Source organism: Lactuca serriola, chromosome 5 (assembly GCF_051521515.1).
Source record: "Lactuca serriola cultivar US96UC23 chromosome 5, Lser_US96UC23_V15, whole genome shotgun sequence".
Lineage (NCBI taxonomy): Eukaryota > Viridiplantae > Streptophyta > Magnoliopsida > Asterales > Asteraceae > Lactuca > Lactuca serriola.
The window spans coordinates 291,536,382-291,558,860 of NC_136412.1; the positions used below are offsets into that span (position 1 = coordinate 291,536,382).

Below are 22,479 nucleotides of genomic sequence, written 5' to 3' on the forward strand. Positions count from 1 at the left end.
GCTTTTCCTTATTTCGTTTTCCCCTTTCCAGCCTCGCCTGTATCGGTTTTGAGTCCCAAAAGCATACTCTTTGTAATATAGACTGCTAGCAAAACTACTGTCGATCAAGATCGGAGTCTACGGGTACAGATTGGGGAAAAGTGTGTTTCTGCTGTGTGTGAGTGAGAGTTAGCGATGGTGTCGTATATGAGTTTGGTGATGTATGGAGTGGGCGGAATAGTGGTGGCCGGAATGGCATTATTGGTGGTGTTTCAGGAAAAACTAGTCTATGTGCCGGTTTTGCCTGGTCTCACCAAGTCCTATCCAATCACACCAGCTCGACTGCGCATGATTTACGAAGATGTATGGCTTACTTCTTCCGATGGTTTACGCCTTCACTCCTGGTTCATCAAGTTCTCGCCAGATTGCACAGGTCTCTCTCCATGAATGCTTGCTTGTTTCCATTTTCTTTTTAGTTGCGTGTTGATTCTTTCTTAGTTTTCGCAAATTTCGGCTTTCTGGTGAATTAGGGTTCGTTTTCTATTAGTCAGATTATTTCGATGTTGAACAATAAAGGAGGATCTGGAATAGATTGCCCTAGGCAGATTGCTATGTTGGGGTTACGGAAGGAAATTTGATTACCAGAGCTGAGTTTTAGGGTTTAGAAGCTCATTACTGAAGGACTCTGATTTGGAATCAGAACTTATTTAGTCCCAAATTTTGACAATCTACGATTCCTTTCATTGCAATGCGTACATGCATACATGTTTAGAAGATAAAGAAATCTTGTTTCTGCTCTTAGTTCAGTTTGTAGTTTTTGTTCAAAAGTGTTTGCAATTTTCTGACAAGGGTGAAGTTCACATGCGATTAAGTCCTTCATATTCTTAACCTCAGAACTGAATGCTTACTTTTATTTGATCTGCAGGCCCAACTATTCTATTCTTCCAAGAAAATGCTGGAAGTATCCTTTTTTTTCATGTAGATAAACTATCTTTAATACGTCTCACCAATCTCTTAGTTGTTTAACTTGATATTATCTTTTTATTATCCTAAATCTTGATGAATTCAAAATTTTTAGTTATTGGAAGACTTGACCAATGAACCACAGATATCGCACATCGCCTTGAGATGGTGCGAATAATGCTACAAAAGTTGCAGTGTAACATCTTCATGCTATCCTACAGAGGGTATTTTGGTCTTTTTTGTTATTGGATTTAAAGTCTCATGTCTTGATCTTGCTCTCTCATAATTCTAATCTGTATCTTGTTGACAATGAATAGATACGGTGCTAGTGATGGCTATCCATCTCAACAAGGAATCATTAGGGATGCTCAGGTTTCCTTCTACCCATAATTAGTTAAATTAATTTTTTTTTTCTTATTTAATTTATTTGAACTGAATCTCATAAATTTCAACTAGGCTGCTCTAGATCATCTCAGCCAGAGGACAGACATTGACACTTCTCAAATAGTTGTCTTTGGAAGGTCTCTTGGTGGAGCAGTTGGTGTTGTAGTTACCAAAAATAACCCTGACAAGGTATCTTATCTCCATCATTTTCATCTTTTATTTTTAATATTGAGAAAAAACCAAATATATTTTTTATATGAACTTTCACTATATCACAGGTTGCTGCACTAATACTGGAGAACACTTTTACATCAATTCTAGACATGGCTGGTGTTTTGCTACCCTTTTTGAAATGGTTTATCGGTGGAAGCATCTCAAAAGGCCCAAAAATTCTTAACTTTGTTGTCCGTTCTCCCTGGAATACCCTCGATACAGTCGGCGAGGTAAAACTATAAAATAGTCACATGTTTCATGCATATTTGTAACACTGCTCTCGCCTAAGCACACTTAACTGTGGAGTTCTGATGGGATCTGCTTCCCTCATGGCTTTAAAACACATTCACATGTTTCATGCGTATTTGTAACACTGCCCTCGCCTAAGCAAGCTTAACCGTGGAGTTCTTATGGGATCTGTTACCCTCACGGCTTTAAAACGCGTCTTAGAATACGGTATCTGTAACATTACATCCCAGGTGCCATGCCAAAGCGGTCTATCTGTCTAGCACCAGACCGGTCTGGCATGGCACCTGGGATGGGATGTTAAAGGTATTATCGAAATGATTGGTTTGACCGTTTGACTTTTGGACACAGGTGAAGCAACCGATTCTTTTTCTTTCTGGACTACGCGATGAGATGGTTCCGCCGCTTCACATGCAGATGCTATATGCGAAAGCAGCTGCACGGAACAAAGGTTGCACGTTTGTAGACTTCCCTAATGGCATGCACATGGACACCTGGCTGGCTGGTGGTGATCTTTATTGGAAAACTGTCCAATCGTTTTTACAAAAGAATGTTATCCAAAACAATGGTATGTCTTTAACAAACCTTCAACCAAGGAATGGAATCTTGAATTCCAATTCCGATGGAATCCGCAAACCAAACTTATGAGGGGATTGTTTATTTCTTCAGATACAGAAACACGATGACCGGGTTGGATTGAAGTCTGGTAAAGAGCGCCGGTTTCATCATTTCAAATCATTTGTTGAGGAAGAATTGTTTTCGGGTTACAGAATTTTAGGTGGTGCTACATGACTTGGATTAGAAATACATCCAACTTTTTTTTTTCTTTTTTAATTAATTTTGTTCGAAATCTTTATGCTTTGAAATGTATTTGAATTGGTTTACATCTACAAATACGTGTTTTGGGAGAAAATATGAATGTTGTTTTGTCATGTTATATAATTGATGCTACATGATAAGTTTATGTGTCCCTTACCTCAATGTCTTTGATTGTGTGTGTGGAAGAAAGATAGATATTTTACAAGAAGTTACATGATATAGATACGAGAAAAAGACAAACTAGCAGCTTTTGGAGATGGTATTTTACAAAATAGCATTTTTTTTGCCTTTTTTAACAAACAACTATTAATTTTGCAATGGATATGATAAGTAATCATTATTTGATGCGAAATGTTTTTTTATATTGTTCGCACAAAAAAATTATATTAATTTTTTTATATATACTGTGAAATTTTCTTCCTATACACCGGCATTGTTTTTCATATACTGTGAAATTTGTCATATTTTGGGAAAAATAGTAACTTTCTTTTTAATTTTTTTTTTTGGATATTCAAAAATCATTTTCACGCCAAAAATAAGTTTGGTAGTGTGAAATTGACGGTAGAAAATTTCAAATTTCTTTTTGGTGTAAAACCAAAGAAAATGACAGACAAGATTGTGGTTATGTTTGGCGTGAAATTTTTAATGATTTTGCAAAGGACCTGAAATTAATGGTTATCTGTGAAAAAAAAATAAAAAAGTATAGTTACTTTATGAATAAACTCCAGTAGAGGTATCTTATTATTATTATTATTATTATTATTATTATTATTATTATTATTATTATAGGAAAATGGACTTAATAAGATAATTAACTTTTCGGTTTGTTTATATTTGGTAACTATCTAATTTTTGTACAGATCTAGATAACAAACTTTTTCGAAGTGTTCATATATTCCCATTATGACTGGCTGTAGTAGGTTACATCCGATCATAACCGGTCATAATGGTCATATGTGAACACTTCCAAAAAGTTCGTTACCTAGATGTGTACAAAATAGTTACCCAGATGTGAACAAACCGAAAAAGTAAGAGTAAATTACATGAATGGTCCCTGTAGTTTGGGTAATTTGTGTGTTTGGTCTCTAACTTATTTTTTTAATTTGGATGATCCCTACTGTTTATTTTTGTTGTGCGTTTGGTCCTTGTCTTATCTCAAACGACTATTGTGTCATTTTTTAATTAATTTTCTTATTTATGTATTTATTTTTTATATATTTTAAAAAACTAATAGACCCCATATATTTGTATCTCCTCACCCTAAACCTGAAACCACATTCGAGAAATTTAAGCTTGGTCCCACCAGTCACCATTCTATCTGTCATCCTCCTCAACTTCTCTTCTTTTTCATCGTTAATGATATCAACGTCTTCACTATCCCTTTTTTTCGGTCCTTCAACTCCGGCGAATCAGCACCACAACCCTTCTATTGAGTTGTGGTGGTGGAAAATTCAATGAAGAGAGAGTGGTTTGTGGGTTGGTTCGTTGAAGTTTAAGGACCGAAAAAATAAGGGATGATGAAGACGCCAATATCACTAAAGATGGAAAGGAAATATAAGTTGAGAATGATGAGAAATGGGATGGTGACTAGTGGGACCCAACTTAAATTTCTTAAATGTGGTTTCAAGTTTAGGGTGAGGAGATGCAGATATGTGGGGTCTATTAAATTTTTTAATATATAAAAAATAAATACACAAATAAGAAAAAAAAATTTAAAAAAAAAACTAAAAAGGGCACAAAAGTCTTTTGATGTAGGACAGAGACCAAACGCACAACAAAAATAAATAATAGGGATCATCAAAGTTAAAAAATAAGTTAGGGACCAAACGCCCAAATTATCCAAACTACAGGGACCATTAGTGTATTTTACTCTTACATTTTCGGTTTGTTCACATCTGGGTAACTATCTTTTTTGTACACGTATAGGTAACGAACTTTTTAGAAGTGTTCACATATGACTGGTTATGACCGGATGTAACCTGCTACAGCCGGTCATAATGGTCATATGTGAACACTTCCAAAAAATCTATTACCTAGATGTGTACAAAAAAAATAGTTACCCAGATGTGAACAAACCGAAAAATTAATTACCTTATTAAGTCCATTTCTCATTATTATATTCATATTATGATATTTGGCATGCTTGTTTTATAAAAAGTTGAAAAAACGACAATTTATGTTTAAGGGGAACTTGTAAGGCTTGTTTGTTGAAATATATGGAAAAGGACAAGATTGACATTGTAGTTATGTTTGGCTTGCAACAACTAAATTAAATTGATTTATTTTTCAAGTTTTATTTATTTTTTATTTTTTGTAAATTGATATGTTTGATGATTTAAAAAATAGTTTTAAAGGTAGCTTTTTAAAAAACTATTTAGACTATTTTTTTAGGAGTGTTTTTTTTTTTTTTTTTTTTTTTTTTTTTTTTTTTTTAGTGTCTTTCAAATATATCCTTAATTAATTATAGAAAACATATTATTCTAAATTTCATTTTATATATTTCAGCAAACTTATCAACTATTTTACCAAACATTGTTTTTTATCAACTAGTTTTTCAGCTAGCTTTTCACATAACAACGAGTTTTCCAATTAGTATGTCAAACATAACATGTATGTTCTGATCGGTACAAATGGTTTAGGGTTTAAGGTTAAAATAATATTTTAACCCTAAATGTAGATTTTATGTGTATATAGAAAACAAAATAATTAAAATGCATTCTTATTAATCATTTTATAGCTTTAAATTATTATCAAAATGCTTCTAAAATATAGCAAATGCTATCAAAATACAAAATATATATTTGAAAAAAATATGTTGGATGAGACTTACATGTGTTTATAACTATACACACATGCAAATAAATATATAGTTGAAAAAAAGTAAGTTTTAACAACATATAAAATTAAGAAGAACTTTTAAAAAAGTTAAACGAAAAATCTTATAAAAAGAAAACTATAAAAAGTTAAGGAAAATTCGTTAAAAAAAGTTGAACCAAAAATCTTAATAAAAGCTAAAAATTGGCCCAAAATGTAAAGACAAAATTTATGGGACAAAATTCATAACAAGCATTAAAAATATGGGCTAAAACTTCAAAAAGAAAAAAAATATATATAAGGGCCATAAAGAAAAATTAAAGGACCAAATTCATAATTACTATTAAAAACATAGGTCAAAACTGGAAAAAAAATAAAAATAAAAAGCGATACAGTAAAAATGAAGGACCAATTTTTTTTTATAAATATTTAAAGGATATTTCAAAATTGAAAAATGAAAAATAAGATGTGAGGTGTATTATTCATCAGGTTGTGTTTTAGTATATTTTTCACAGTGACAAAAACCAATAACTAAATAAGTTAAAAAATATATGGCTTAAATTCTCCGTAACACCCGGATATCCAGGTATGGGAATTTGAGTATTTTATATTGGGGAATGAGGAGACTCGGCGAGTTGACGCCTCAACTCGTCGAGTAGGATCGCGTTTTGGGGACCAGTTTAATGAAGGGACTCGACGAGTCGGGTATTTGGACTCGCCGAGTCGGCGCTGTCAAGGAAAACCCTAATTGTCCGGGTTTGGGACCTATTTAAAGGCCCTTATGGCCTTCAGTGGCGGCCACCTACACCTTTGAAGGACTCCTATCGAACCAGTGAGCTGGGAGAGTGAAGAAGAGCCATTTTGGAGCATTCTTGAGGCGATTGTGCAATGGAATAGTCATTTCCAGCAAAGGGAGGTCAAGGGGGTGTCGATTAAGAGCTTCTGAGCTTGCATCTTCACCATAGAGGTATCAATCGTTCTCCTTTTTCTGTTTTGGGTAAGATTGGTGATTTTAGGGTTTTCTAGCTTCTTTTATGGCTTGATTTGTGGAGTATAGTGTCCCATTGAGTGTGAAGCCATAGATCTGGACCCAAAGGGGTCCAGAGAGTCCCTTCCATCCTGCTTTATGCATCCTATTTGGAGTTTTGAGCTAGGGTTGTTATGTAATGAAGGGTTTCACCCAAATGAGCTTGTAGAACCTTGCATGAGTGCCCAAGGTTCGACCTTTTCGTGGTTATTGGCTTTGAGAGAGTTAGATCTATGGTTTGATGAAGCAGATCTGACCTCAGAAGGTCAGATGAGGGTTGTCATGGGAGCAACTCGCCGAGTCCATAGGCAGACTCGACGAGTCGAGTCGGGGTTGCCCCGCGTTTCATTGCCGAGTAACTCGACGAGTGGAGAGGGAACTCGTCGTGTCTAAGAGGTTTAGAAAGGATTTAGAGAACCCGCATGGACTCGCCGAGTCACTCTTGTGTACTCGCCGAGTCTGGTCAGTGTTGACCGTTGACTTGAGTTGTCTTATGTTGACTTTGGGGGTTTTGGTCAACAGAGGTAATAGAAGTCAGGGAGGGGTAAAATGGTCTTTTACCCATTACCTGACTAGAGAGGGAAAGAGTAATCGTCGGTTAATTAGAGTTGGGACTTCGAGTATTAATTAGAGATATTTGCCTTATGTGTTAGGCGGTGGCGAGTCCGAGGTTCGCATGTGCAGATAATTGCTTTCTGATTGCCAGGTGAGTCTTCTCACTATACTTTACCTTGAGTAGGTAACCAGAGTTATGTGGCAGAGTATTTGTATGCTGTGTATGTTATGTGTTGTACTGCATTGTTTCTATGTGATTTATGTTGTGCATATTTACAGAGCTAGAACCGGAAGGTTCCCAGAGTTAGAACTGGAAGGTTCACAGAGTTAGAACCGGAAGGTTCACAGAGTGGGGTCCACGGACCCACAGAGTTATAGCCTCGAGTGGCTAATATGTGTTATGTGTGGTATTTTGGGGAACTCACTAAACTCTGTGCTTACATTGTTTTGTGTTATGTGTTTTAGGTTTCTCTCAGGATCACGGGACGGCACCGGCTCGATTGTACACACCAGAGAAAGAGTCATGTTTTGAGGACCCTGGTTTATTATGCAAGTGAAAATGGAGTTATGTTTTGTAATTCGATTATGAATGAGATTTTAAGCAAAGTGTTTCTAAGAATTAAACGATTATTTTTAAATGAAAATTTGTTTTGAAATTTTCGGTGTTATAAGTTGGTATCAGAGCCTTGGTTTGAGGGATTCGGATACGCCTTCGGGTAAAGCTGGACTCAAACTGAGGAAGTAAGAAAAGTTTTCAAAGAAATAATTTTCTAAAGCAAATAAGATTTGAAAGAGAAAGCGAGAAAGAGCAGTGTGTACAATCAGCCAGAGCCCGAACGGTGATTTCCCAAAATACCCTTACTTTTGTGTAATGAGATATTTATGATGCACTTTATGAGATATTATTGCATGCTAGAGATAGGCTAGGTATTCCATATCTTAGGACTAGAGTGGCCTGATTTGTGATGCCTTAGCCTAGGAATTGTTGTTATATGCGATGTGCTTTTGAGTATGTGATGACTGAGAATATTTAGTTGGAATCCTTTAGGGGATTTGAGTAGAGGAGTAATCTAGGGGAGATACCTAGATAAGTATCGTGGTACTTAGCGAAAGAATAGTTAGAACCCGCGAGGGGAAGAGTTGCAGAGTTCGGTGGTACTTTTGAGGATGAGCAAGAGCAAACAGAGTTATCACCTAGAGTGAGTTATATATATTCTTCGATGCTCGAATGCTGCTTGCTTCGTGCTTTGTGGAACTCTCGATGATGGGAGTCAGCTACCAAGCGAATATGACGATATTCAGTAGGTAGATGGTTGGCATCATTAGGAGCTCTTCAGCAGCTGATGGCAGAGAAGTGTGGGAATCTAGGAAGAGCCTAGGGAGTAACCTTAGCCAGATGAGTGCGCTGGCAGAGTAGAGAGTTTCGTTGGGGAGCGAGCGCGCGACGGAATTGGTGAACGAAAAGGTCGAGCAGCTACTTAGGAGCTTCGGGATAGTCCGTGTGGAAAGTATGGGTAGATGTGGCAGGAGTATGGGCCCATACTACTGAAAGCAGAGGACCCATACTTGATACAGGGAGTATTCTGAAGGTTCTAAGGAGCGGATTGAGGAGTGATGTTATGGTTCGAGTACCATACATCGGAGCGGATTGAGGAGTGATGTTGTGGTTCGAGTACCATACATCGGAGCGGATTGAGGAGTGATGTTGTGGTTCGAGTACCATACATCGGAGCGGATTGAGGAGTGATGTTATGGTTCGAGTACCATACATCGGAGCGGATTAAGGAGTGATGTTGTGGTTCGAGTACCATACATCGGAGCGGATTGAGGAGTGATGTTATGGTTCGAGTACCATACATCGGAGCAGATTGAGGAGTGATGTTGTGGTTCGAGTACCATACATCGGGGCGGATTGAGGAGTGATGTTATGGTTTGAGTACCATACATCGGAGCGTATTGAGGAGTGATGTTATGGTTCGAGTACCATACATCAGAGCGGATTGAGGAGTGATGTATGGTTCGAGTACCATACATCGGAGCGGATCGAGGAGTGATGTTATGGTTCGAGTACCATACACCGGAGCATATTGAGAAGAGATGTCATGGGATGAGTACCATGGTTCGTAATGAATGATGCTTGTGGTTCTCCGGTTATCCGGTCACGATTGATGAGGTAGAGATTGGACGTTATGGGTTTTAGGCCTGTGGGCCATGATTGAGTTCGAAGAGGCGTTCCTTGAGAGGGAGGTCGAGAGCTTTTCAGAGTATTATGGTAAGGAGTCAGAGGGAGGGGAGAATTTCGGTCTGAGTTGAGCAATCAGTCGATAGAGGAGATGTCACCTTCTATGACCTGGGTGGTGCTATTTATGTTCGTGTGCAGAACATGAGAGGCATGATGTTTAAGTTTTGGGTTGGGGGTAAACCTTGCAGGTTGTCATTGATGATGATTTTCCATCAGAGTATCAGATAGCATGTGTGCCGCGAGGCAGTGATTTACCATGAGCGGATAGTCAGTTGGGACTGAGATAGTCGAGGACCACATTACCCCTATTTGAGTATAGTAGGGCGTATTTTAGAGGTATCAGTGGGGAGTCCAGTCGAGTTAATCAGTGCAGTGATTTTTCTATCTATATTGGGTATTGAAAATGGGAGTGGGTCCCTGTTCTTGGGATGATCCATGTGTTGGAACGTCAGTTGATGAGTCGAGGTGGGGGAGTATGATGATTTCGTGCTCCAGTCTATGAGTCAATGATGTTATTGGACAGTTGAGTTGTTTGGTAATGGATTGGTAAGAGACTTGGAACGACTAGAGGCAGTCGTGACGAGAAGTTCTTGAGGATTTCATCTGAGGTTCAGAGTTATGAGATCGATTGATTTCCTTAAAGGGGATTATCGGGCGTTGCGTAGCACTTTCCAGGGGCAGGTGCGTTATTGCTGGTGAAAATAGTTTGTGAGGTTGTTGATGTGTCAGATAGTGATGGTTCGAACCCTAAGTGGGGGAGAACCGGGTGGTTTATTGAGAGAACCAGAGATTTGTGCAAGAGCGGTTAGGGGCTGGATACAGAAACCTGCGGCTTGAATTCATGAGATCAGGGTCATTGGTGATCAAGGAAAGGTGCAGGGCGAGATAATGCATGTGTTATATGTCTGAGAGAAGGATGGGTGTCTCCACGGCGGGTGGTCATTGGTCAGGAATCTGGTGGTGGTCAGAGTCATTTCAAGTGGAAGACTCGTAATGATGGTATGGGCAGTTGAGAACTTCTGGATTGAAATATGGGTAGAAGATAGTCGAGTAGCCAACTCCCGGGTTGGGATGTGTATTCTTGCTTGGATTTTGAGCAGTAGTGGAAAGGGTTTCGGAGGATCATCAGTGTGTTCTGAAGAGTTAGCGCCTTCCTTGTATTCCAATTGAGTGTTTCGATGCACTGAAGTTGCACATTGAGTGAAATAGGAAATTATTATGGGATTCAGAGGAAATGTATTGTTGTATGTGTATGGTGCTGGGAATAAGGGAATCAGTGGTAGAGGAAGGACATTGTGATGCTCTGTTAGGGTGTTCCGTGGTTTCCGCGTATAGCGTCCCGATTTCGGAGTTATTTAGAGTCTTGGGTTTAAGATGACTAGTGATGTATCATGTATCCACGATTCCAGTGGGAGCCATTCGTGTATTGTCATCAAGAGGGATTATTTAAGGAAGTGGATCTCCGCAGAGGTAGGTTCTGTGTTATGGCGGTTGCCGCCAGAGTCTGTAATGCATATCGGGGCAAGTGTGTGTAACTATCTATGATAGTCTTCGGTGCATGAGTTAGTGAGCATAGTGTGGCGTTGTAATGAGAGAGAGAGAGAGAGAGTCATGATGCTACGGGGAGCCGTAGTATTCACTAGTCAGAGGGAGTTGTGATGCTACGGGGAGCTGTAGTACTCACAAGTCAGAGAGAGAGAGTCGTGATGCTACGTGGAGTCGTAGTATTCTCCAGTCAGAGGGTGTTGTGATGCTACGGGGAGCCGTAGTACTCACAAGTCAGAGGGAGGGAGTCGTGGTACTACGGGGAGACGTGGTACTCACAATTTAGTTGACGTTGTGATACTACGAGGAGCCGTAGTACTCACTAGTCAGAGGCTGTCGTAATGTTGCGGGAAGCCATAGTACCCACTAGACGGCAAGAGAGTGTGATGATGGGTTGTTCTCCGATAAGTGCATGATGCAGAAGAGTTTTAGGCTTGAGTAGCCCTAGTGTTGAGTTTTGGAGCCTAGTGGTTAAATCGGGGCGAGACTGGGGTCTCTGTCTCTGTCGGGAGGGTCAGCGAGGCGCGCAGGAGAATATGCGCAGCAGACGCCAGAGGTTAGAGCTGAGTCGGTCTTCGATTGGATTGTATTTTTTATGAGGAAAATGGAATTTCGTAACTTGCGTGTCACTGGGCCGTGATAGTGGCCAAGGGGAGGAAGTTAGTGAGATATTTTGGATCATGTTATGTGTGACCTTTGGGGGTTCAACTGTGGGGCCAAAAGCTGACCTGGTGCTCGGTATCGAAGATGAATATGAGAAATGAGCTAGAGTTGGTGATGTCTGTGGACACTTCTGAGCGAGCGAACGATTCAGACGCTTGAGGTTATGTTTCAGGCATGTGTATTAGATTTCGGGGGGAAATTATGGCCCGTATTTGCCCTTGGCAGAGTTTTTCTGCAACAACAGCCATCATTAGTGCATCAGTATGCCACCCTTTGAGCTGTTGTAGGGAAGGAGGTATCGGAACCCATTTGTTGGGGAGAGGTAGAGCAACGTGTGATGGGAAGTACAGAGATCGTGCTTCAGACGTCAGAGCAGATACAACAGGTCAGGCAGAGGGTGTTGACCGATCAGAGTCGCCAGAAGAGTTATGCGGGCAGGTGCCGGTCCGAGCTCGAATTTTTGGTCGGTGACTTTGTACTCTTGAAGGTCTCTCCTTGGAAAGGAGTGATCCGATTCAGGAAGAGGGGCAAGTTAGGGCCCCGATATATCGGTCCTTTCCGGGTGATCGCGAGGGTAGGCAGGGTAGCCTACCGGTTGGAGCTACCTGCAGAGCTAGGTCATATCCATGGCACTTCCCATGTGTCGCAGTTGCGAAAGTGTATAGCCGAGGAGTCGGCAGCAGTGCCAATAAAGGATATTCAGGTGGATGTGGGCCTGAACTATGTTGAGGGACCGGTGGCTATTCGGGATTGAAAGATCAAGGTTCTGAGGAACAAAGAGGTGCCTGTGGTGCAGGTCCAGTGGCAACACCGGAAGGGGTCAGAGCTTACTTGGAGCCGGAGCGCGAGATGCGTGAGCAGCATCCGGAGTTGTTCCAGAATGAGACTTCGAGGACGAAGTCTGATTCTAGTGGGGGAGAGTTGTAACACCCGGATATCCAGGTATGGGAATTTGAGTATTTTATATTGGGGAATGAGGAGACTCGGCGAGTTGACGCCTCAACTCGTCGAGTAGGATCGTGTTTTGGGGACCAGTTTAATGAAGGGAATCGACGAGTCGGCGCTGTCAAGGAAAACCCTAATTGTCTAGGTTTGGGACCTATTTAAAGGCCCTTATGGCCTTCAGTGGCGGCCACCTACACCTTTGAAGGACTCCTATCGAACCAGTGAGCTGGGAGAGTGAAGAAGAGCCATTTTGGAGCATTCTTGAGGTGGTTGTGCAATGGAATAGTCATTTCCAGCAAAGGGAGGTCAAGGGGGTGTCGATTAAGAGCTTCTGAGCTTGCATCTTCACCATAGAGGTATCAATCGTTCTCCTTTTTCTGTTTTGGGTAAGATTGGTGATTTTAGGGTTTTCTAGCTTCTTTTATGGCTTGATTTGTGAAGTATAGTGTCCCATTGAGTGTGAAGCCATAGATCTGGACCCAAAGGGGTCCAGAGAGTCCCTTCCATCCTGCTTTATGCATCCTATTTGGAGTTTTGAGCTAGGGTTGTTATGTAATGAAGGGTTTCACCCAAATGAGCTTGTAGAACCTTGCATGAGTGCCCAAGGTTCGACCTTTTCGTGGTTATTGGATTTGAGGGAGTTAGATCTATGGTTTGGTGAAGCAGATCTGACCTCAGAAGGTCAGATGAGGGTTGTCATGGGAGCAACTCGCCGAGTCCATAGGCAGACTCGACGAGTCGAGTCGGGGTTGCCCCGCGTTTCATTGCCGAGTAACTCGACGAGTGGAGAGGGAACTCGTCGTGTCTAAGAGGTTTAGAAAGGATTTAGAGAACCCGCATGGACTCGCCGAGTCACTCTTGTGTACTCGCCGAGTCTGGTCAGTGTTGACCGTTGACTTGAGTTGTCTTATGTTGACTTTGGGGGTTTTGGTCAACAGAGGTAATAGAAGTCAGGGAGGGGTAAAATGGTCTTTTACCCATTACCTGACTAGAGAGGGAAAGAGTAATCGTCGGTTAATTAGAGTTGGGACTTCGAATATTAATTAGAGATATTTGCCTTATGTGTTAGGCGGTGGCGAGTCCGAGGTTCGCATGTGCAGATAATTGCTTTCTGATTGCCAGGTGAGTCTTCTCACTATACTTTACCTTGAGTAGGTAACCAGAGTTATGTGGCAGAGTATTTGTATGCTGTGTATGTTATGTGTTGTACTGCATTATTTCTATGTGATTTATGTTGTGCATATTTACAGAGCTAGAACCGGAAGGTTCCCAGAGTTAGAACTGGAAGGTTCACAGAGTTAGAACCGGAAGGTTCACAGAGTGGGGTCCACGGACCCACAGAGTTATAGCCTCGAGTGGCTAATATGTGTTATGTGTGGTATTTTGGGGAACTCACTAAGCTTCGTGCTTACAGTGTTTTGTGTTATGTGTTTCAGGTTTCTCTCAGGATCACGGGACGACACCAGCTCGATTGTACACACCAGAGAAAGAGTCATGTTTTGAGGATCCTGGTTTATTATGCAAGTGAAAAATGGAGTTATGTTTTGTAATTCGATTATGAATGATATTTTAAGCAAAGTGTTTCTAAGAATTAAACGATTATTTTTAAATGAAAAATTGTTTTGAAATTTTCGGTGTTACATTCTCACTTTGAAATTATTGTAGTTAATCTTTATATATATATATATATATATATATATATATATATATATATATATATATATATATATATAACCCTATATGATATTTATTTTTGTACCGCAACATGTCCATTACTATTGCCACCACCATTACCTCCCATCGCCAACACCATGACCAACTACCGTCACCACCTCCACATCTATTGCCACCCGACACCGCCACCGCCATCACAACTAGCACAACAACACCACCACCTCCATGAAAACGCTACCTCTACCTCCGCCCCACACCCTTACCCCCTACCTTCGCCACCACCACTTCCGTCACTTCCACCGCCACCAACACCACCACCATGCCGCCATTACTAACACCAACACTACCGAGTTTTTTTTATGAAGACTTGAAAAAAACAAATAATTTTTTTAATGAAGACTGATAACATGAAAAAAGACTTTTGGTCCAGATTTTATTTCGTAGATATGGAAAAAGATTGAAAATATTTTATATTTTCAAAAACAAATACCACCTAAGTCTTATTGGTGTTTGGGTTAGGTAATACATTTATATAATAAATATTAATTTAAATCTAAAATAATTAATAAATAGCAATAAAATTGAAGAGTAAAATAGTAATTTCAACTTAATTTTTGTAACAAATTATAAACAGGATTAACAATGAAAGAAACTGAAACAATAGCGATCATTTTGTAATTTTTTCAATGTAAAATTTGAAAACCAAAAGGACCACTTCTGTAATTTTGTCAATGTAAAATTTGAAAGACAATTTCCACGTCGTCCTATTTGAACCAATAAATAAATACCACGTTATCGATCCACAATGGAAAGGGGAAGTCTTGTTTATATTTTCCCCCCCTTGAAAATAAGCCTCTCCAAAATCCAAATCCTCTATTCCTCTCTCTCTCTCTCTCTCTCTCTCTCTCTCTCTCTCGCTCGCTCGCGATCTCTTTTGTTTTTTGGTTTTCGTATTAATTGCTGCTCAAAATCCCTTTTGAAAAAGCTGCAATTCATTCTAGTTTTTTTTGTCAGTTGACGCAAAATCGTATCAGGTGATAGTACCACATCAAATCTTCTCGGAGAACGACGACGATGGACGGTGGAGGCCGTGGTGGCGTGTACAATCCAAGGACTGTTGAAGAAGTTTACAGAGATTACCAAGGTCGTCGTAATGGCTTGATAAAAGCCCTAACTACGGGTACGCCGTTTTTTTTTTCTTATAGTTATTCGATATTTAACTCTTATTAAAGCCGGTGTGTTAGAGTTTTCATAAATTTAGGGTTTCTCTTTAACTTCATTTCTTCAAGTTTCGTTGTACGATGCTTTTGAATTCTAACGATTTTCATTTATTGTGCAGATGTTGAGCGATTTTATCGGCAGTGCGATCCAGGTTTGTATTAGGGTTTCTGTTTTGCGCTGTTTCTCTCCCTTTTTATTCATGTAGGGTATAAATATAATTTTGTAGAAAATACCTTTCTTAATTGGAGAATTCAATGCGTATTTTGGTATTTCAAATCATGATTCGTAAAGATCGGCGATTTTTGTATATCTGTGTGTACTACCGGAGTACAAAATCAAAAGCTGCATTTATGTTCAGTTTTGCATGTATTATCAAATGGTTTGGTTTGATTTTGGTCATGGATTTTGTGCATATGTAAAGAATCTTTCTATGTTATAAGTTAGGAGAGATTTGGGTGGGGGAATATCATCCATCAAAATGTTGGTAGTGACAATCAAATCATGATTTTTGGGGTTTTGCATAGTATTTGTAAAAAAGAAAAGAATGATTGTTTTTTCTTGAATATTCTTAAAAAAAAAGGAGTAGATAATGCTGTGAATGTGATGCTATTTTGTTTTCTTGTACACAACATGCTTCTTTCCTTTGAAGTGTTCTCACTTTACTATACTGTTTTGTAAAGGTGTTTGTACAATTATGTTCTGTGCCTTTGATATAATTGACCCCTGAACACCTGAATTATGATTTTTTCTCTGGTTTGAATCTTTAATTTTTATAACTCTACATCTTTCACAAAAGTCACTTTCTGACATCACACTTAGCAATAAACTTGTGCTTGTTGGTTTTCTTTGTGTCAGTTTAATACATGGATTCTTTATTTCTCTATCAGTGTTTTTTAAGTTGTAATTTGATAATTTATATTCTTTTTATATTTCAGAAAAGGAAAACCTTTGTCTATATGGATTCCCCAGTGAACAATGGGAGGTTAACCTACCAGCAGAAGAGGTCCCTCCTGAGCTCCCTGAACCTGCATTAGGTATCAATTTTGCACGTGATGGAATGCCAGAAAATGATTGGTTGTCTCTTGTTGCTGTTCATAGCGACGCATGGCTACTTTCTGTCGCGTATTATTTTGGTGCTAGATTTGGTTTTGACAAGTCAGACAGGTATAGCTAAACCATTTTAGCTGATGTGGGACACTGACATATAAATTTGAAAAAGAAACTGATGGGACCTAATGTGGGTCCCACATCAGCTAAACACATTTCCATACGTCCCATCAGTTTCTTTATATGTTGATCTTACACCATTTTGGTGTTGGTAAAAAAAAGTAATAAATATAAGTTAGAAAAAAAAAGTTTTTTTTTGTTGTTAAAAAAGATTCAAATTTTGATGTAGGAAACGTCTGTTCAATATGATAAACGATCTCCCAACAGTGTTTGAGGTGGTGGCTGTATATGCAAAGAAACAGACAACTGAAAAATCCTCAATTTCCAATCACAGTAGCAATAAATCCAAGTCAAACACAAAAGGAGTAAGTAAAACAAAATTCTAAACAATATCATTCTTAAGTTTATTAATCTTTTTTAAACTATATATATACAGAGAGGATCTGAATCCCAGATGAAATACGCGAAAATGCAAGGAAAAGAGGATGAAGATGAAATGGAAGATGAAGATGAAGATGAACATGGAGATACTTTATGTGGAGCATGTGGAGAAAACTATGCTTCTGATGAGTTTTGGATCTGTTGTGATATATGTGAGAGGTGGTTTCATGGGAAGTGTGTTAAGATCACTCCTGCAAGAGCTGAACACATTAAGCAGTATAAATGTCCTTCCTGTAGCAGCAACAAAAGAGCTCGCCCATAAGTGTTTTCTTTATTGTTAAGTTGTTTGGTATTTCTCTAGTTTCTTGCTATGTTTAGCTTGTTATTGATGTGAATTTCAGATTTACTTATTAGACTTGTTGATGCCTAAATGTAGAGTTTTCTCACTTCTGTAGGAGTTAACAAGTTATTATCTTTTTTTGTTTGTTTTTTTGCTTAACTGATAAAATTCGTGCAAAAACATACCCAAAGGAATGAATGACGAAAGAAAGGTAATGGAATGAATTATTGTTGTTACCTATTTCTTACTATTTACTAATAAAATAACATTTTCTTTGTAATATGGAATTAGTTATTTCTTAACTTTTATAGAATATGGTATATTAAAAAACTTGCTACAGTTATAAGTGAAAATCTTTAAGTGTACATTGAAAGTGTTGGATGTTGTGTTTGATATTGGATTTGTTTTGAAGTTTTTGTAAGATTCTTGTAACGATATATTTTATATAGATTGTTTTTATTTTGTTTTACCTTTCTCCAAACCATTGGATCCAAGTAAAATTGAAAGGCTTAAACTTTTATTCAATGAAATTAAAGAAGCATGAAATGAAGATATAACAACTTGAAGCCATTGGCATCGTTTCATACCTTAGGCTCGAAGTTTCAAGTACAACATCAACAAGTGTAACATGTCAGATTCACTTTCACCCTTTTGACTTCAACAAGATTAGGAAAATTAAGGTGATTCAGACATTTATAATCTTGTAAAATGCTTTTAATAGCTCTCAGAATTTCATGTTTGACCTATTTTATAGGTCTATCTACATGTATAAGATTATCCATATAAATAACTAGGTTTAAACATATAGAAACCACGGTTGAGAAAGACAAAACACATTATTTATAATTTGAAATCGTAATGACTAATCAAATATTTGCAAAAAATTATTAATTTACAATGATAGAAGTTTTGTGAGTAAATTTATAATTTTGTTTTAAAATAAATATATACACCATTATGAATATTCAATTTATGTCTTCTAAGTTTAGATATTTGATAAAACCATAAATTTTAGTACTAAAAAAACACAATAGTTAATGAAAATGCATTGATATATGATACATGCGGATAATAGAGAAGTAATAAAATATGGGTCAATGGAATGCCATTTTTCAAGAGAGCCATGACCTTTTAACAGTCTAAGTCCCACAATCACATTTCCCGAAAGTATGTTACTATTTTTTCATGTCCTATCAATCAAGGGCAAGACAAATTAAATTTCAATAAGATTTCCAAAGCATCTAAATTCTGAATATTAAGGAAATTCCAAATGCTTCCGATAATATTCAACAAACCAAACGATGCTTAGTAAAACTATAAATTTACCACCTTTGATCTAAATGTAATGATATAAATAATATATGATATTATTAAATATTTTAAGAAAATTAAAGTGGACATTGGACAAAAACCAAACATGGTCCTGAACTAGTGCGATCTAAATTCTAAGCAAAGCATGAATGAAACCCATGGTTATCGATAATATTAAAACTGGAAGTCTTTAAACAACCGCTCAAATTGAGGATTTATAAGCCGAAGCCTTTTTATTCGGGGAAAGTAAAAACAACAATTAGCTGTAAAAAGCCAATTAGTATATATACAAACTGTCAACATCATGCATCATGCATGAATAATAAAGTCGCGTAAAGCAGGAACATGCTTCACAAGCCATTTATGCGTCGGAGCCCCTTCATATTGAGTCCAAAGGAACCCGACGAAGATCGAAGTAGCCACCACAAGCCACCCGACCAAAGCCATCGTGACTATTTTTTGTACAAAAAGCCATGACCTTTCTTGTGAAGGCGTAATGGATTCTAACGCCAGCGCATAACTGTATGTTGTTGCCGTAATTGCTACAAACATGGTGGCTGTTGTAAGGATCGTGAAAATCCTTCTTTGTAATGATACGCTACAAAGAAGCAGAAAAATGGCGCTCATAGAAGAAGTAAAGGAAATGGTGTTGGCCAAATAGAAATTCTTATACCCCTGTGGATCAAGATGAGCACCAATGGCTTCTCCTGCTTTGTATATCTGATGCTTGAGGTTGTATCTAGTTTCTTGGTAAATGCCACGAGGTGGGCTGATCACTGCTTGGAAGTTCATAGCTGCAATCACTGATGCAGCTATCAAGATCGCATCAGTCCTCTTTGCGGCTTTAGGATCGTCAATTTTTGCAGTTAAGTGATGCCAAACCTCGCATAAGTAACCTCTACGTGTTGGTGGTGACGCCGATGGTGCTGGTGGTGGAAATGGTGATGACGGGGACATTAGCATCGCAGCAGGGTGGTATCTGGTATACAATTTAAAAATTAAAATGATGATATGATATTAGAAGTTGCATGTTGATAAACAATTAACATGAAGCAAGTTGGCATCATTTCGTACCCTCGGTTGTAAGTTTCTAAGTAAATGTGTAACACGTTGATTTCAACTTTTGTAAATAACTTAAATTAAAATTATTATTTTTTTATTATTATTTTTGTTCAAAAGCTTACCCTTTGAGGGTTCAAAGTTAACAAATCATGGGTATGTCTCTTAATTGAGGATTCAAAGTTTAGGACAAGAATGGGATGTGTGATTAACGGTTCAAGAATAATAAAAAATGAAAATTAACCAACCATGGTTTCAACATGTTTCCAAATTTTACTCCTACTGTTATTATATTGCTTGTAATATTCTTCATAATATTAAAATTATTTTTATTATGATTTATATTATTAACATTATATTACTATTGTAACTAATAAATAATAATAGCCACAATTGAATATTCATTAATAAATTTCTATTTATCTACATTTTTATATTATTATTAAAGCATCCATAAAAATATTGTTCAATTAAGTTTTTTTTTTTTTTTTTTTTTTTTTTTTTTTTTTTTTTTTTTTTTTGTGCCATCAAACAAAAGTCTCAAATTATATTCCAATCTAATAAAGTTTATTTTTCACAAAACATATTTGCAGTTAATAAAATGCTATTAATTTTTTTTTAAAGCTTTTATAAATAGAGCTTTTAAATTCACATGAAAATTTAAAAATATTTTAAGATGAAAATGTTTTGACCATAGTTGTACAAAATTACGATTTTAATCTTACAATCGTAAAATCCCAAAAACAAAAAACAATCTCAATCACACTAGAATCTATATGAAGCAAAATCAATATTAGGATCTTAAACCGATCAAATCTCACGTCTTTAGTCTTTTTATATAGTCAAGCCTCAAATATTCACTTATTCGATTTGAAATCCAACATTACAGGTCGCAAAAAAACTTATAAAATATCACCATTTCATCGGTTCAACTTGAACTACATAAAATATCATGATACTCATGTTGTTTTTTTTGTGATCGTATGCATTTTTTTGTACATGGTCACAATAATCTTGTTAATTTGTTTTCTTCCTAATTTTTGTAGTTTTCAGCGACAAGAATTATGTTTCACTTTTAATAAGTTAAATGAAATTTTATCATCAATATCTTAATCATTGTCAAATTATAATATGTACTATACAAACAATATCTAGAAGCAAACTTGAAAAGCAGTTCATTTTGGTAGCTAAGATCTTTTGATCCCGATTCGATCTTATGATTCTGCTTCGATTTTACGATCATGATCTTCCTAAACATAAACGATCTTACATATGACACTGATATTAACAATTTTGTTTCGACAATAGTTTATTTTTTCAAAGCTTATTTGACCGAAAAGTCGCCTGATAAATCATATTATAGCTAGGTGATAGTAATAATTAGTTAAACATATATTATAAGTTGAAGGACACCATAAAACTTTAGTATATTCTACTGGTTAAAGATTGGTAAACAAAATATAGGATAAGGTAAACCTAATTCATGAAACTGAAACCGAATTCAATAATTCGGTTTTAGAAAACTCAAACCCAAACCATCAGTTTTTGTCAGTTTTTTGGTTTCGTTTTTGTCAGTTTTCAGGTTCGGTTTTACTCACCCTTGTAGCCAATATATACCATAATGACTCTAGACAAAAAGCCAAATGCCGCCAAACCTTTTTGTGCCAAGAAGTTGAAGGTTTGAGACTCATCCGTCATCATAATGTATGGCTAATCTATACATACTCCCAATTGTTTCGTGTGCCCCCTCCTCCTGTGTGAGTGGCTGAATTTGTACCCCATGATTTAATAATTTATGTGCATGATTGAGTACATATAGTAGAACAATTTGCTTGTTTGAATAGTTTGTTTTTTATTTTTTTTAAAAAGAATTAAAACTTGAATTAGTATTTGCTTAAAACTAACAATACTTTATAAAATCAAAGCTAAAACAAAACGAATACCTTTTGCTTGCTCCATGACGCAATAACCCTTGTTTAGTGGTAAAAGGACATATACTTTAGATATAGTTTTATACAAAGCTATCGCTTACATGTGTTATAATAAAATACTCTATTCTAACGGAATAAAAAAGATATTAGACAAAATTATATAAACGGTCCTTGCGTTTATAGAAAGTCATAGAAACAGTCCTTAACTTACTTTGGACTTTACATGGTTCAATTTAGTTTTAAAATCTTGTGTGTTTGGTCCTGATCCAATGGAAATGATTTTTTATTATCTTTCTTTTATTACTTTGTGATTTATATTAATGTTAATTTAAGGGCCCATCATACCCTCACTGGTTGTTAAGATCAAAAACTTGTGTAGTATCATTTTTGGGCTTATAAGACTGAAAATGTAAGATCGGGATTAAGATCTTAAGATCCCATAAAAAACATAATTTTAACTTATAAGTTCAAAACATGAAAAATATCTTTAATATTCAGTTTTTCGTTCAAAACCTATAAAAACTTTTAAATATTAGTCACAACAAAAAAGGTAAAGAGTAAAAGTCATAAAATGGTAAATTCAATTTCTTATAATGTTTTTTGTTTTTTTTCAAAAAATATCAAGGGAAGGTGGGATCAGACCGGATCTCGATTTTACGATCCTACAATCTTACTTGTGATCCTATCCCAGATATGATGCGATTCATTTTCATACCTAGGATCGTAGGATCATATGATCCTACAATCAAGATCGCAATTTTGACAACCTTGATACCCACCCTACATACCCTTATTACCGATATTCTTCTTCTTCAGTTACCCTCTACCACTACAATCATCGCCACTAACCACCATTTGCTATCATCATCACCACCACCACTTAATGAATAACATTATGCTATTAAGATCAAGCAGAGTAAAAACTGTTGGATTAGTGTTTAAGTCCATAACTATATTTAGTATGTACTTGACCCGGTTGTAGCATGGTCCTTTTGAGTTG

At 37.1% G+C, this 22,479-nt stretch overlaps 2 protein-coding genes across 2 annotated transcripts; both read left to right on the forward strand.

The window, feature by feature from the left end:
- On the forward strand, window positions 1-2,727 carry WAV2 (alpha/beta-Hydrolases superfamily protein). The gene is made up of 8 exons (XM_079002866.1): window positions 1-412; window positions 905-940; window positions 1,088-1,166; window positions 1,260-1,314; window positions 1,399-1,515; window positions 1,605-1,769; window positions 2,137-2,353; window positions 2,455-2,727. The coding sequence occupies exons 1-8, from the start codon at window positions 175-177 to the stop codon at window positions 2,469-2,471; spliced, it is 924 nt and encodes a 307-aa protein (XP_078858992.1). The 5' UTR covers window positions 1-174; the 3' UTR covers window positions 2,472-2,727.
- Window positions 2,728-14,895: 12,168 nt separating this feature from the next.
- LOC145054638 (PHD finger protein ALFIN-LIKE 3-like) lies at window positions 14,896-17,322 on the forward strand. The gene is made up of 5 exons (XM_079002867.1): window positions 14,896-15,249; window positions 15,409-15,441; window positions 16,226-16,454; window positions 16,687-16,822; window positions 16,894-17,322. Exons 1-5 carry the CDS (start codon window positions 15,144-15,146, stop codon window positions 17,158-17,160), a joined length of 771 nt encoding a protein of 256 aa, XP_078858993.1. The 5' UTR covers window positions 14,896-15,143; the 3' UTR covers window positions 17,161-17,322.
- The last annotated feature ends 5,157 nt before the right edge of the window (window positions 17,323-22,479 follow it).

What these genes read in the sequence shown, in the direction of transcription:
- WAV2 (XM_079002866.1), top strand. Translation starts at nt 175, where the DNA reads ATGGTGTCGTATATGAGTTTGGTGATGTATGGAGTGGGCGGAATAGTG. An exon ending in CTTCCAAGAAAATGCTGGAA is followed by an intron (nt 941 to 1,087) that starts GTATCCTTTTTT and finishes AATGAACCACAG; the next exon opens with ATATCGCACATCGCCTTGAG. An exon ending in TTCATGCTATCCTACAGAGG is followed by an intron (nt 1,167 to 1,259) that starts GTATTTTGGTCT and finishes GACAATGAATAG; the next exon opens with ATACGGTGCTAGTGATGGCT.
- LOC145054638 (XM_079002867.1), top strand. Translation starts at nt 15,144, where the DNA reads ATGGACGGTGGAGGCCGTGGTGGCGTGTACAATCCAAGGACTGTTGAA. An exon ending in GATAAAAGCCCTAACTACGG is followed by an intron (nt 15,250 to 15,408) that starts GTACGCCGTTTT and finishes TTTATTGTGCAG; the next exon opens with ATGTTGAGCGATTTTATCGG. An exon ending in CCAAGTCAAACACAAAAGGA is followed by an intron (nt 16,823 to 16,893) that starts GTAAGTAAAACA and finishes ATATATATACAG; the next exon opens with AGAGGATCTGAATCCCAGAT.